General features: G+C 43.4%; 1 protein-coding gene across 1 annotated transcript in view; it reads left to right on the forward strand.

Moving 5' to 3' along the window:
• The window catches only part of SMC6 (structural maintenance of chromosomes 6), a 413,908-nt gene that overhangs the window by 136,917 nt on the left and 260,249 nt on the right, over positions 1-16,742 (forward strand). Inside the window, 2 exon segments of the mRNA XM_030198844.1 lie at positions 11,572-11,718; positions 14,457-14,545. Coding sequence (XP_030054704.1) covers positions 11,572-11,718; positions 14,457-14,545 — 236 coding nt within the window.

Raw genomic sequence — 16,742 nt, forward strand, 5'->3', positions numbered from 1 at the left:
TAGGGCGAGATGAGAGTGGAGAGGTACTGAGGAGCTGCAGAGTGAATGCACTTATCTACTATAATAAAACTCACCCTCAACGTTCTGAAGACAACGTTCTGAAGTCACTCAGTCCCTGAAGGGTTCATGGATTCATGGTGGTGAAGCCATAACACTGACCATGTCTCTCTGCCCCGCCCTCGCATGACGGACCAATCAGAAAAAACACCCTCAACATTCTGAAACACAAAGGACCATCACAACACCGTTCCCAGGCAACACTAGGCAACGTAAGACGGACCAATCAGAGGAAACTACGTGACAATAAGGGAGGAGCATTCCCCAGCAGAATGGCTCATTATCTGTGCAGCACGGAGAGCACAGAACCACCGCTGGAACGAGAGAAGAATATTCCTGCTGTGGGTATGTGCAAAAATAGACCGGGGGGGGGGGGGGGAGAAATTTTTAAATGCCTATTGCCAGTACTGAAGAGTGCCAGAGGGCCCATAGCAAAGACTAAATTTGGGATCGCTTGACATGGAGTCAGAGGAGCCGGAAAACAACGTGCCTGTCGCCATCTGGGACGTGGGCGAACAGGACAAGCTGCGGCCCAGCTGGAAGGATTACCCGCGACCCAGCCAGCAGCAAACAGCGACCAAGGAAGGGGGAGGAGTAGGGAAACACGCGGAGCATGTTTCCCTACTCCTTCCCTGCCTAGGAATTGCTGGAGACTTGCTGCCAAACTAACGAAACAACCGCACACCGACGCACCACCTCCATCATTCAAAAGGCATCCACTCTTTCTTCAACAGAAATGCAAACTAATAATACAAAACAAAGAATACCCGTTTTCTCACGCAGCTACAGGTAACTCCCCAACCCCTTCCTCTTCCCCTTTTGCCAAAGCGGCCGTGCCCAACCATCCCCAGCCTCAGGCAAGCCGTCTCCCACCTCGGGGATTCCCTGAGCAGCCGGAAAAAGACGGCACAGCTTCCTGCAGCGCATGTTCCAGCATTCCCCTGCAGCCGGCCTGAAATGGACCGAACATACCGGATCACCACCCGATGGCCCGAGACCGTGCTCCTCTCCCTTCCGCCAACTTAAAACAACCATCCCCGTCCTCAGGCAAGCCGTCTCCCACCTCCAGGATGCCCAGAACCCCAGCCCAACGGAAAAAGACGGCGCTGCTTCCCACAGCACATTTCTCTTCCAGTGTTCCCCTACAGCAGCCCTGAAACGGGCAAAAAATACCGACAGACCAAGAACGTGCTCCTCTACCTTCTGCCCAATGTAAAAAAAACACTGCTGCCTCAGCACAACACTAAAAAAAACAATAAAAAACGGAAAAAACAATCCACCACTCAGCAAAGGCTGACCTCCCTACAACCACATTTACATTTCACCAACAGAAAGACCCCCCTCCACAAACCTCCTTGACAGACAAAACCACACACACACAATACAACAGACACACACCCTCAAAGCCACACACCAATCCATCCCACTTTGCCAGCATAGCACAGCACATCCCCCAACCCCCCAAACAAAAAAACAAAACAAACAAACAAAAAAAGACACACATCAACAACCTGCACACACACCCCACCCTCACACACACACACACACAAAATAACTCTGTGACACATACATACACACACACACACAAAAAAAAACCACATGCTAGCGCCTGTTTCATTGGTTTCGGAAACGGGCCTTTTTTACTAGTAGGTCAATAAGAGCAGTTTGAACAATATGCGGAAACGGATAGGAAGCCAGTGAAGTGACTTGAGGAGAGGGCTAATATGAGCATAACGACACTGGCAGAATATTAGTCGTGCAGCAGAATTTTGAACAGATTGAAGAGGAGAGAGATGGCTAAGTGGGAGACCTGTAAGAAGCAAGTTGCAATAGTCTAAGATGTGTTATTTTACCACTTATTCATGGTAATTTAGCGAAGATTGCATGAATATGTGGGGTTAACAGTAAAATAACACATTTTAATGGTAGCTCACATTGATAACTCCTCTCCTTAGTTTTGTGGCACAACATTAAAATAGCACCTGTATAAGACACTCAGCAAAACACTGCTGTTTTTAAATTGTATCTTGTTCCTCCATCAAAATTTTTATTCTCATTCAATGGAGAGCCAGCGTGGAACCTCAAGTGTTTTCCTTGTGGTAGAAGAACATTTCAAAAGTGGCCAGACTCCTTGTATTAGAAGAACAAAATCGTAGGTGCCCAGACTCCTCGTGGTTTAACAACAAGTCCAAGGTGCCCAGACTCTTCGTGGTAGAACAACAAGTCAAAAGTGCCAGAAAGTTATTTCTGTTGTACTAGGCTTTTCCCCCGCCTACAGTATGTGTGTGTCTATTCATAAAATTTTTATACCTGTTGTTATAGAAATAAAATTCATTCAAAATGATTTCTTTCTTTAAGACTTTTATATCCTACATTATCCCAAGTTATACTCTAGTTCAAATAAAAGAGAAACAATAATAATAGCAAGAGTAATAGATTAAAAACAGAAAATATTAAAATACAAATATAATGGGCATCAACGCTGCACTTCATAAGCCTGAGCAAAGGTAAAGTCTTCAATCTCCTCTTATAGGACAGCATTGAGGGTTGATCTCTCAAGTCCTGAAGAAGATGATTCCTACCTTCTGGACCATTAATCCTAAAGGGATCAATGGACGAGCCTCACAATGTCCCAACTAGGTATTGCAAACAAATGCCTAGTTTCAAATTGTAACGTTCTTCTTGTACAGTATGGCACCCAAGAGTTCTTTAAGGTATAGTGGTTGAGATATATCAATTACTTTATACATAATCATCAATTTAAACTGACAATGCCCTCTCTCCCTAGGAACCAATATAAGCGTTCCATATACCTGTGAATACTGTCCCGTTTTGTCAGTCTAAATATCAAACAAACAGCCAAATTCTGTGCCAGTTAATTTGTTTAGTATTATGCCAAAACCCCAGTGTAAAGGGCATTACAGTAATCCAGAACACACACTTCCACTACAATACATTTATGTTTATTCAGGTATTTATATAACACCTTTCAGACAGTCAAGGCGATTTACAATTTGAAGAGAAAACAGAAAAGAACTACAAAATGAGATAGGATAGTAAAAGAAAAAAAAGAGCTATGAATGTTCCCATTGCTACTGTCACTGGCAGGACCAGCCTGGGGACCTACTGAGTCGGAAAATGTCTGAGAAAACAAGAAGGACTTCATGAGACTCCGAAACAGGAGACAGGACAACTCCGAACGGATCTCAAAGCAAGAGAGTTCCAATAAAATGGACCATGCAGGAGAGCAGTCGCAAGTGAACGGCGCTCCTGCCCCACCTCTCTCCCTCCAACAATATTGAGCCGATCTTAGGACCCCAAAACAACGAATTTACAGTGGGGGGAGAGATAACACTCACTGCTTCCTGGCTTGTTGTTTAGCAGCGCGGAAATGGCAGCGAAATCTGCACAGAAAGATAAGCTCCGAAGCAAGCCGCCGGAAAACAAGATGGTGTCTTCGCTTAGCCCCACGGGTCCCTCAACATCGGTCTCTTCTGCATGGGTGACGGAGATAACAAATGAAATGGAAAACTTGGAGCAAAAGGTGGAGGACCTAGAAAATCACTCCAGACGGAATAATCTGTGGCTGGTCGGGCTCCCCGAACAGCTAGGAGACCAGGACTTGGTAGCGACACTGGAGCGCTGGCTAACAGAAGGAATTGTTTTTCCTGCCGCTATGGGGCCATTAAGGGTGGAAAGGGCCCACAGGATCGGCCCACACCACATTAATTCCAGTAAGCCTAGAGTGGTTATATTGCGTGTGTTAAACTTTATACACAATTTATTTTGCAATCCTCACGACTGGATAAACCTTTGCTATATGAAAATAAGCGGATCCTGTGTTTTTAGGATTATTCGGCCGGAGTGGCGGGCCGACGTAGAGCTTTTTTGCCGCTCTGTGCTGTACTGTTTTCTTGGAAAATATGCTTTGCACTGGTATATCCTGCTGTACTGAAGATTACATACAAAGGAAAAATTCACTCGTTTGAATCGGTGATGGAGGCACAAGGTTATGTGCATCAAATGGAGGAAGAAATCACAGCGGGACCTAATGAAGCAACACGGAGGACTGAGTGGATGCTGCCCATGGAGACGAAGTATGCGGTGCTGAGGCACATCGGACCTTATCATAGCCATAATGAGAGATCTGGTTATGGAAGATATATGAGAGTCTCAAGGCAACTAAACAAAAGCTGGACACTGGTATTAAGAATCTGGCTTCCTCTGAGGGAGGGACGAGTGACGGGTTATAAGGGATAAGACATAACCCGGGTTTGCTTTAGGAACTTTGTGAAAAGTTTTATATACTGTGGGGAAAAGGTTTCAAAAGCAGTTGGGGAATTGGAACAAGGGTAAAGGGGGGGGGGGATTTAACCGTGACAATTCCCTCTATGGGAACGCTAGATATAGGGGTGGAGGGAAGGAAGATGAGGGGGGGGAACAAAGCAGAGAACGAGGGGGAGGAGGGGGAACCGGAGCAGGAGAGAGGAAGGGGTTGGGAAGTAATGGGGGGGGGGGGGGTTGTTACTAAGTATAGTGGTGTGTAACGAAAGAATGCATGGTGTTTGGAAATTATGGTATATGAGAAGCGTGAGAGACAAGGAAAAGATAGGAATAGGGGGGCGCTGGCTGGGACTCTACCCTGGATGTCGATTTCTGAGTGTCTTTGAACTTAGCAATATTATGATGTTATACGTATGGTAAAACTAGTAAGTTGGAATGTTGGAGGTATTAACTCTCCGATTAAAAGAGCCAAAATATTACAGCATTTACAGATACATAAAATTGATATTGCACTGCTACAAGAGACCCACTTGAGCCAAGTAGAGCATGTTAAATTGAAAACGTGGTGGGTAGATGACTGTGTGGCAGCAGCGGCCCAAGGGAAAAAAGGAGGAGTGGCAGTGTTATTCCGCAGAGGGGTGGCGGCGGCTATTAAGCCAATACTTATATACCCGGGGGGTAGATGTGTAATAGTGGAATTAGAAATCCAGAGCCAAAAAATATTACTTTGCAATATGTACGCACCTCATCAGTACGATAAGAAGTTCTACAATGCATCGATAGGACACCTACTTGGTCATTCCGGGGCCCCTGTTATAGTGGGAGGAGACTTTAACACTGTCTGGGACCCCAGAGTAGATAGCTCGCAGGGTAGTCGGAGAGATATGGGAGTGTCTAAGGCCTGCATAGGCTGGGGCGTTTGTTAGACTTAGTGGACATCTGGAGAGTGCTACACCCCACAGAAAGAGACTACACCTTTCCAGGGCACACTCTACTCAGGCACAAATTGATTATATTCTTGTTTCAAAGGAGCTGTTTGGCAAGGTCTCTAAAGTAGAAATTGGGCCATATGTAATTTCAGATCATGCATGGGTGTATATGGACTGGGAACTGGGTCCTGCACATGTCGGTGGCAATTTTTGGAGGTTTCCGACGGCCTTATATAGAGATGCGACTTTTAAGGAAAAGATCGTGGAGTGCTGGCGCGATTACAGGACCATGGATGGGGGGGCACGACGATGATCCAATTTTATATTGGGATGCAGCGAAATTGGTACTCCGTGGGGAAGTCATTAGTTACTCACATTATATGAAAGTAGCCCGGAACAGAGAGATATTGAGATTAAGCTCTCAGGTCAGTAAGGCCCGAAAACGTTTTGGTCAGACACACAGTGAGGCTCACAGGGTCCGGTTAGTGGAGCTGCAAGTGGCGTTAAATGAACGTGTACACCAGCGAGCCTCCAAATCTCAAGCCTATTACAGATACATGCTATATCAGTATGGGAACAAAGCAGGGCAATTATTGGCGCGTCTGATGCGGCCCAAGGGGGAAGGGTTCTTCAGTTGAAGGATGGACAGGGAAAAATGGCTCGCACGGATGAGGTTATGTGTCGGGTTTTTTACAAATTCTACAGTCACTTGTATGAAAAACCTCAAGAACAGGGACTTCTGGGGACCCTCTACTTGAACAACTTAGACTTACCCTCCCTGAGACAGAGAGATGTGGAAAAATGAAATAGGCAGATTCAGGAGGAGGAAGTAGCATCAGTGATAACAAGAGGCTCCTTGTTCAAAACTCCCAGGTCCTGATGGGCTCCGAATGGAGTTCTATAAAATTCTGGGAGAAAACATTATACAGCCCCTGACTAGATATCTAAATAGGTTAGTAGTGATGGAGGAGCTACCTGTCTTAGGCGCAAATAATTGTTTTACCAAAGCCTGGTAGAGACCCAACGATACCGGAGTCATACCGCCCTATATCATTACTGAATGTGGAGGCGAAATTACTGGCTAAGATCATGGCCAACCGCATGGCTGGAGTCCTGCCGGGTCTTGTACATGAGGCGCAAACAGGGTTTGTGGAGGGGAGAACGGTAGCAAAGAACCTACGGAAAATCTTGACCGCACTGCAGATGTGGAAATGGAATAAAATGCTGCTGTTGCTGATAAGCTTTGACGCAGAAAAGGCGTTTGATAGGGTCCATTGGGATTTCATGTTCAACACCCTGGAGAATTATGGTTTCACGTCTGCAGTTCGGGCCCTTTATCATTCTCCTCAGGCCAAAGTTCTGGTAAATGGTATAGAATCAAGGACATTTCCCATACTTCGGGGAACGAGAAAAGGATGTCCTTTGTAGCCTTTATTATTTGTACTATCCCTGGACCCACTTATACGAGATGTCCTAGACACTGCATCTATAAAAGGGTTACGGGTAGGTCGGTCTGAATTCAAAATAGCGGCTTTTGCTTATGATCTTCTTGTATTTTTGACGGACCCAAGGGAATCTTTTATAGCCCTAATGGAGGTCTTGAGGGAGTATGGGGACTATGTTTAAATTTGGCTAAGTCAGAGGCGTTGGAATCCTCTTTGGAGATGAAACAGCAGTGGGGCATGGATTTTCCGCTGAGTTGGGCGGAGGGGTCATTTAGGTACCTAGGTGTCAGGTTAACCCTAGATCTGGATTCATTATATACTCTTAATATTACATCTCTTATAGAAGAAACAAAGAAACAGTTGGAGACCTGGGGAGAACTCCCATTAACGTTGCGGGGCAGGATAAACCTAGTGCAGATGACTATATTCCCTCGTTGGCTTTACGTATTGCGAACCCTGCTGCTTCGCATATTGCAGAAAGATTTGAAGAAAATATATAGGGTCCTCAGTAAATTTTGTTGGGCAAAGAAGAAGCCGAAGTTGCGTTTTTCATTTGTACTAGGAGGTTGGAAGCAGGGAGGGCTTGGACTCCCTGACCTTTATTTGTATAATCAAGCTTGCTTATTACGCCACTAGGGTGATTGGTTTGGTCAGACCAACGTGTACACACCCCGATTGAGATGGAAAAGGAGTACTTTGCCCCCTTTAATTTCTTCTCTTTACTGCACCAGCCACGTGGAGAACTCCCAAAAATATTTAGACATTGCATAATACTTAATCCATTACGAGAGGCGTGGAGGGGGATGGTGAAGAGCCTAGGGGGGAACCCTGTGGTGTCTGAGGTATTGACCATTAGAGGCAATCCAGCCTTTGAGCCAGGCTGGGACAACCCAGTGTTTCTTGCGTGGGAGAGGCACGGAATTGAGCAGCTCGAGCACTTATGGGGAGGGGAAATTTAATAGGATATGAAGAGCTACAAACAAGAATAGGAAGGCATTGGGGGAATCAGTTTGCGTACACTCAAATTAATCATTTTTTTCTTGGCATTGGACCAACCAAGTCTAAGATTACGCCTGGGACAGAGAGTGCGAGATTTCTTTCAGGAAATGGAGAGCACAGGGGGTGTCAGTGTCAGCATTCCACAAAGCATTGGTTCGTCGGAACCCTCCAAAGGACTACCTAGCTATTAAGGATAGGTGGGAACAAGAATCAGGGACCTCCCTGGAGGGATAGGATGTTGGGGCAACATTGCAGAGTATCCCAGCCCTAATCACGGACGAGAGACTATGGGAATGTGGATACATGGTAATTATGCGGGCATACATGTTCGGGCAACAGATGTCACATATAAGCTTGCTACAGGGGGCATCTTGTGTTAAGTGTGGATATTTCCCCCATACACTTTATCATGCTTTCTGGGCCTGCCCGGGAGTGAGAGCCTTTGGGGAACGAATAAGAAATTTTTTGGTCATAGCGTTGGGAACGCCAATGACGGGAACATGGGTCCATTTTATATTAGACACCCAAAAGGCTTTCCATGCCCAATCAACGGGCGCTCGCCTCCTATGCCGTAAGTTGAGCTTGGTGGCTCGGAAAACCATATTACAATATTGGCCTGTGCCAGACTCACCAACTTATTGGCGTTGGAGGAACCAAGTGCACCAGTTGGCTAGATGGGAGGCAAGGGAGGCGAAAGGGTTCCCAAAGCGGTTTAAACGTTTAAGACCTGGGATCCCTATTTCCTAGGGGGCGCAGTCTGCTTCTCAATAGGATATAGCGTATAGAAGTAGGATAATCGTCTAGATTTCCTTTAATGTACACACAGATTAGTTTACAGCTCACAGTTCGTGGGAGGGAGGGGGGTGGGGAGAGGGGACTATGGGAGGGGGGCAATAAGTAATGAAGACAATAAGTACAGATGTACTCTCTTACAGAGTTTTGTTCACTGGTTCATGTTTTGATGATTCATATAAACTGGTTGGGAGGCTTAGCATATTCCTTTTGTTCTATTAAAGAATTATAGGGGGGGTGGGGTGAAAAGTATAAAAGTATGACGAAGAATAATCTTATATGAGTGTCGTGTGGATGTATCGTGAACACCAAACTGGGATACCAGATTTGCATAACTTGTACTTTGTGCTTTTTCGTCAATAAAAATGTGTTAAACTAAAATAGAGCAACAGCAAAAAAGGCAGAATGGTATGTGGACTACAGTTTTGTTAAATACAGTGGGGGAGTAGTAAGTTGATGACCTAAATAGGAACAGAGCGCATGGACCAGCCTTTAAGGAGTAATAAAACAGACAAGATAAAGAGGAGTCTCATGGTGCAATGTGAGAATCTTATGGATTCTACAAAACTTAATTGGCAGCCAGTGATGTCTCAGCAGATGGGATATATGATTGTAACATCGAGCATGTATGAGGAGTCATATTGTCGTGTTTTGAACGGTTTGGAGTTTTTTTTAACAGCGAGTGTAGGAAGCCCAGTATATACAGCGTTACAGTAATCTAATTGAGATGGGATGAGGGCAAAAAAGCAAAGTAGGACAGCTATCATTATTTAAAAACTGTCGAATGGAACGGTTCAAGCAAAGAGAGTAGAAACATGATTTGGTGACTGTGAACGGAAAGTAAGGCCTGAGTCAGAGAACCCCTAGGTATTTAAGAGTGTCCACCAGTTGGATAAGGGTTACCTTGTAGGAGAAGTGGAGGGAAAAGCTTGATGCTTAGTAACCCATAATACAGTTGATTTCTTTGTATTTAAAACAAGGTAATGGGTGGTAAGCGAGTCAACATTCTTATCCAAACTAGATTGCAGCAGAGGAAAATCAGGAGTTGAATGGTCTTGTGGAGAAACCAGTAAAATATCAGCGTAAATTTAACAATGGGTTTGAGATTCTTGGATTAACAGTGCTAGTGGACGAAGGAAGATTTTGAAAAGAAGAGGAGAGAACTGAACCCTGAGGGACACCACGGTAAAGAAAGAACAGTTGACAAAGTAGGAAGAGACAAAGTCCTATTTGCCAGAAATGAAATGAACCACTATAAGGTAGAACCAGTAATCCCTAATGCGGCCAAGCAAGAAAGCAAGAGATTGACTCACCAACTTGAATGCTGCAGATAAGTCTAAAGAAATAAGCAGAAGAGCCTTGCCCTGATCAAAAGCGGGATAACAGTCATTTAGCAGAGAGGCAGTGATGGTCTCAGTAGAATGACCTTTTTTGAAACCCTGACTCAAAAGGATTAATAATGTTTGTAGCCTCAACATTGCAAAAACACAACTTCTCAAGACGTTTGGCCAAGAAAGGTAAATTAGGCACTGGGTGGAAATTGTAGACAACAGAATTGTCCAGAGATTTGACTTTCAAGATTAGACTGACAACAGCTGATTTCTGAGCATCTGGAACAAAACCAGGAGAGAGGCTATTCACTATCGGTCATAGCCAATGGTGTGAGACCATACCTAGACTCAACCATAATGAGGGGGAAGGGTCCAAAGAACAACTAGTTTTCCCGACTGAGCCTAGTACCTTTTCAAATATCATAATAGAAGGCAAAGAAACTGTGACCAAGACGAGGTAAGAGAAATAGAACAATCTTCCTGTAATGCAGAGGAAGAAACATGAAGCAGATAAGGGCCAAAAGGCCCATCCAGTGTGGCCATCCTCAGTAACCACTAACTCTCCCTTTCCTAAGGGATCCCAAATGCCTGTCCAGCACTTTCTTAAATTCTGAAGCAGTCTTCGTCTCCACAACCTCCACCAGGAAGCCATTCCACTCATCCACCACCCTTTCCGTGAAAGAGTATTTTCTTAGATTCCTCCTAATCTTATTTTCCTCTTAACTTCTTCATATGTCCCCTCATTCCAGAGTTTTCCTTCATTTGAAAAAGGCTCACCTGCTATACATTAACACCACTGAGGTTTTTAAATGTCTCTATCAGAGGGAGATAGGTAGAGAAAAATGAAGGCGCAGAAAGAGGGGAACTTGGACAGGAAGCACAAAAGAGGACACTTTAGAGACAAAGAAAAATCAGCAAAATACTGAGCCTGTAGAGAGGTGGGGAAGGAGGAAGGTGTTTTAAGAGAAGAGACATGAGCTACTGCACAGAAGAGTTTGTTAGTTTGATTAGGGGCCTTGCGAATGAGGATTGTATAATAAGCACGGTGAGCCTCCTTCAGCAAGGAGCGATAGCAAACCAACTGAGCTTGATAGGCCTTCAGAGATTCTTGAGACTTAGAATTCCTCCAATACCTTTCCAAAACACACAGTTGCTGCTTCAGTGGCCAACAGTTACCATCATACCACAGTGTCTTAAATGAACAACAATGACAGCGTCTCATGTGGGGGTGGCGAGCAAGAGCAGTACAAAGTAAAGAGTCTCAAGCCTCCATCTGGGAAGACAATGGAAGGGAAAGGAAGTCCCCAGGAAAGGCAGTGAAGAGTGGGGATAAACATTTGGGTCAGGAGGAAAACCATTAGAAGGAGTAACAGTAGGAGTACAGAATGAAGACTGAAGGAAGCCAAAGGAGGAAACCTTAAAGGCTAGAATAACATGATCAGACTACAGCAGAGGAGGAGTAGAAAGATCTGAAATAGAGAGTGTCAGATTCATGGGTAAGAGCTAAACCCAGATTATGACCCACAGAATGGGTTGGGAAATGGACATGTTGCTCCAGATTTACATCTAGATACAGCTGAATCTATCACTATATCAGGCAACATATCAAGATATGTGTAGAAATATGGTTGGGACATGCCATGTTTTAGCCTCAAGTTGTCTTTAAGTCCTGTTTGTACATTAAATGAGGGATAACTTTATTACATATAACATTGTATATTTGTTGCTTTAAAGGGCAAGGTAAATGAAGCAGAAGAAATGTTCAAAGCTGTTCAAGATAGATTGGAGACAATAAACGAGGAGGCACAAGCTCTGAAACCCCAGTGCATTACTTTAAAAGCAGATGTGCAGGCAACAAAGAGAGAATACAATGAAGCTGAGGTGAGAAAATATTTGGAATACTTTGGAAAACTCTAACATTGCAGGTTCAGGATTTGTTGTGGCACACAAAAGAAGTAAAAGTGGTTATTAGCTTGTTTATATAGAGAAAAGGACTTTAGTAAGTCTTACATGAGTAACACAAATGGAGTATTACTGATAAGAGGGTGAGATTCTGCAGGTGGTACTCAAATATTCATTTTTGTTTGAAATGTTTATTAAATTGAAAATAATTCCAGAGGTGCCTATTATGTTTAAGGCTTCTATCGTTAAGAGTTTATAAATTTAGATGCTTTAAGGATAAACAGCAGCTTTTGCAAGTCTACCTGGCTAATAATTGTTAATCTTTCCTTTTTTCTTGCTAGACTCTTGTTAAACCCAGCTGCATTAATTGCTTTCAAAACATCTTTGAGCAACAGATTCCACAGCATAATTGCGCATTGTGTGAAAACAAAATTCTTTCTTCAGTTAGTTTTAAAATTGCTACCTATTAGCTTCATGAAGTATGTCCTTACTTTTAGTACTCTGACAAGAGTAAACAAATGTTTCTATATAACTACCTACTCCACTCATGGTTTTATAGACCCCTATCATCTCTCATCCATAGCATGCCAAACAGAAGATCCCTAACCTTTTCAGCCTTTCCTTATACACTGGAACTTTACTACATGTTGTTTGATTGCAGCTTAGCTTTTTGGAACGAAGTATGGTCTATTATTACCAAAATATTTAATCTTCATATTCCCATCTCACCATTCATTGTTATATTTAAATCTAGCGCTATTCCTCATCTTTTACTTGACACATAAGCGCCTATTTGACATATTACTCACTATAGCACAAAAAGCTATTTTGGCCAATTGGAAAAATTTCAGTCTATTAAATATTCATTACTGGTGGCAATCATAAGCTTGTGATAGCCTCAGCTGAATTTCAGGGTTTAGCTACCAAAAAACACCAAACTTGGTCACCTCTTGAAACTTATTTGCATTCGTGACAACATATGTTGTCATACTTGTATAATATACTTAATGTAAGTCTTATTTTTTTTAAATATAGAGAATGTGATTTCTTCTGAATTGCTATAACGTCTCTAGGGGGAATTTTTCTCTTCACAGTTTTCTCAATTTTTGTATGCTCTACTTTCGTGGGAAAAAAAAGTGAACCTGCGCGTTTGCTACTGTGTACCTATTTAAGTCAAATTTTCAGTAAATGTGCAGAAATGTATTAAAAATAAGGCAATAACAATACACACTACCGCACCATAATGCTATTGTCACATACCTTGTAAAATACAAGATTTAAAAATTTGAATGAAACATAAGTTCAGTAAACATTTAGCAAAAATGTATGTGACCTTTTTGAACTAGTAACAAACATGGAGCTACCCCTGCAAAGTAAATGATAAGGTTAATTTCAGTCACAGAATTTATTCAAATTGTCCTCCTGGAGCAGACACAGAAGCACCAAGATGTGTATGCCACTGTCTTATTGCAGTGATGATCATGCATTGATCAAGTTTTACCAGTTTCTTCAGTGTTTTTCAGAAGTTTATTGCTGAATTTGATGAAGAATTGGACATTTAAGGCCTTAAATAAATCCATTTTGCACTGTAAATGTTTAGTTTGTTGCAGTAACATAACAGCTCTATCTCTCTATATAAAACACACCTCCAACGTTCTAATGAAGCCTCACTTTCCCAATGTTCTAAAGTGAGGCGGCAGAGATAGCTTTTCCTACATGAGTGTCTGCCCTGCCCTCGCATCACAACGTGATGACGTCGAGGGCGGAGCAATGACAATCAACAAATCACATCGCTCACCCGTTGATTCCAAGGGAAGGGAAGGAGTACTGCTCCTCCCCCTGCCTGAGAATCAGCTGTCAGTGCGCCGACAATTCCAAAATGGCGCCCGAAACGCGCGTCGAAGCACGGGAAACAACCGCTTCAGACGCTGCCGCCAGACGAACAGAGCCCGCTTCCTCTAGGCAGCCTGCGCTACAACTCCCTGCCCGGCTGCGTCTCTTTCCACAGCTTTAGCCTCTTCGAAGCCCATAACCGCACACGCACTGACAGTGAGGGGAGGGGGAGGGAACAAAAATGGCGCTAAGCCACTCAGACTCACCCTGCTCATGCAGCAACGTCCAGTACAACCACTCCCCCAGGAGCCAGAAATAAAATGGCGTACCAGCGACCCAGTTCACAGAGCTCAAGTGTGGAAACGTGCTGTTTTTTGTTTTCTATTGTGAGCCAAGTCAGATGGAAAAAAAGAACTCACTGAAGACAGCACAGAGCACCCTACTGGGAAGGAGGGAGAAAAGGGTAAGGCAGGGACCCGAACTCAAGTATGCCTTCAAAGTGGCCACACATCCACAGTTCAACTGGGAATCCCAGGAATTCCCTCAAGCACAGAGCCTCAGACAGATTCAGTTCTCAGGAGCTATTCCTGCAGCCCGTAAGGGAAGAGATGCTATTTTAGCTATCATAAGAGAGGGGGGGGGGGATGGCATATTTTGTCACTTAAGTTGGGAGTAAGCAGTTCTAAAGTTTTATGCTTTCTTTATGCATTGTTCCAGCTATTGGTTTAACTCTGAAATCAGAGGATTTTAAACAAGTGTGACTACCTTGTTTGGACTGACTACTATATGTGTTTCTTAATCATTTTTTAAAGTATCCTTAGAAAATAGAAATATGAATATGGTGTTTTGGTTTCTTAATTTGGGTAAAAATGTTTTCTTTGGAGGTCTTTTGTAATCGACACCGAACTGAATTAAAACGACTAGAACGAGATGATCAGCAGCTTCGAATGCGAATTGAAGAACTGAAAAAAAGGTAAACTGAGCTTGAGTATTAGAGGTCTCTGAATGCTGTGAAATCATCCTGCATTAGATATTTGAAAGGACTCATAATTAGAGTGATTCTTTCTTTGATGATAGCATATAAATGAATCTGTCACGCAAGGGGTTGATGCCATTTGACAGCAGTGACAGGAATGTTTCTTCCATAGCTATGGAATAAACACAGAATGCGGAGCACTGGAGTCTCAGTGCATTGATGAAACGATGGTTCAGAGAGGATAGCTTTAAATTTGTTAGAAATTGGGCAGCATTCTGAGGGAGAGAGCCTGTTTCAAAAGAATGGCTTTTAAACTAGAAATTGGGGGTGAAAGCTGATACCTTACTCTGAATCCTGCACTCCTAAGTGTCCATCTTCAAGAGATATTGGGAAAATGCAGAAGTTAGAATATCCTGGTACAGAGGTTACACATAGTAACATAGTAAATGATGGCAGATAAAGACCTGTACGGTCCAAATGATATAAAAGCTGAAGTATTTCAAAAGTATTTAAATAAAGAGCTTCCAGGAAATGTGTGATCCAAATTACCCCATCAACTACTATACAAATTTGAAATACAAATATACTTTAGATTAGATTGTATGCAGCCATGAATAGTCTAAAGACAATAGATATAGATATATGTATATAAGACGGGAGCATTTGAATCTGTGGCATTAGATGAGAAGTTAGACATAATAGGTATCTCAAAGTCTGATGGACGGGGGACAACTAATGGGATTCTGTGACACCAAGGTACAGACTACATCACAATGATAGGGTGGATCAAATTGGTTTATCATTGATGCTATATGTTAAGGATGGCATAGAGTGAAACAAGGTAGAAGTTCTGCAGGAAACAAAATGCAATGTGGGATCTTTATGGATAGAAATTCTTGTGTGTGATAGGAAGTGCTTACTATTGGGGGTATACTACCAACCGCATGAAGAGGCAGTGAAAGGCTATGAGAAACTAGGAAGGCTATCAAATTTGATGGTAAAACAATAAGGGGGCATTACAATTACCAACCATCAAAAAAAAACCAGAAGCAATGCAAAAGCCATAAAATCTGAATTCAGAACCCTGTTTCTGTAGAAAAATGTTGTGAAAGACACTAAGAGGGGGGGGGGGGGGGGGGGGGGAGAGAAATTCATCAATATGCAGTAAAAGTTCACCTTTTATCACACCTTCATTTTCCATGGGTTCAGCAACCTGCTAAATCCTGCCTTAGAAGAATAAACTTGTTTGCAAGCCACCTCCGCAATTAGTGTTATTCCAGTGGCCCGGAACACAAACCAATGCTCCTGCCAACTAGCACAGGGTCCTCCCCAGACTTCTGCCGCCCACTCCCCCCCCCCCCCCCCCCCCCCCTGAAAGATTGCATTGGTGGTCCGGGAGGGGTTCTTTGGGCAGGAGTGATGTTGAGTCGCTCTTACCCTGCCCAGGCCACGTTCAAAAGAAAATCCTTATATAGAATATGACCCTTAGCTAGGGGTGCCATTTATAAGGTGGCACTGGTTAGGGCAGGAAAGATGGGCATCGCTCCTGCTCGAAAAGCCCCCACCCCGGAACTCTACAAGGTCTCCCTGGAGGACCCCCAGCCTGGACCACCAGTGAAACCTTTCAGGTGGGGGGGGGGGGGTGCTTGAGTGGGGGTGGGGGCCAGAGGTCTGGGGGGGGGGGGGACCCTTAGTTAGTGGCCTGAGAGCATCCAGCTGGTGTTCTGTGGCCCGATGCTCCTGAATGGTAAAATAATCCTAGAAAAAAGCTGGGTCTGCTTTACCATGGTGTTTGGGCCCTAACACGACTTGCAGTGTATTACCCCCTCTTAGTGTCACCATTTTTGTTTTCAAATACTGTGGGAAAATGTGGGATACAAATGTAACAAATAAATACCAAAACTGGAGAGGACCTCAGAACCCAAGCTCAAATCCCAAACTTTTTAATGGACGCCAATACTATCATCACAGGTTAAAAAAAAAAAAAACTTCCCCACTAATATATTCATCTTGCTTGTTTAATAAAAAGTATAAATGCCATAAAATTTAATAAAATTAATTAATAATTTTTAAAAGGATAAACAGTTTTCTCCGAGGACAAGCAGAGGCTGCTTGTTCTCACATGTGGGTCGACGTCCTCGTCAGCCCAGGAAGCGGCATTTTGCCAGCAAAATAAAACCGAGTTTTGCTAGAG

This window comes from Microcaecilia unicolor, chromosome 3, assembly GCF_901765095.1.
Source record: "Microcaecilia unicolor chromosome 3, aMicUni1.1, whole genome shotgun sequence".
In the NCBI taxonomy this organism is placed as follows: domain Eukaryota; kingdom Metazoa; phylum Chordata; class Amphibia; order Gymnophiona; family Siphonopidae; genus Microcaecilia; species Microcaecilia unicolor.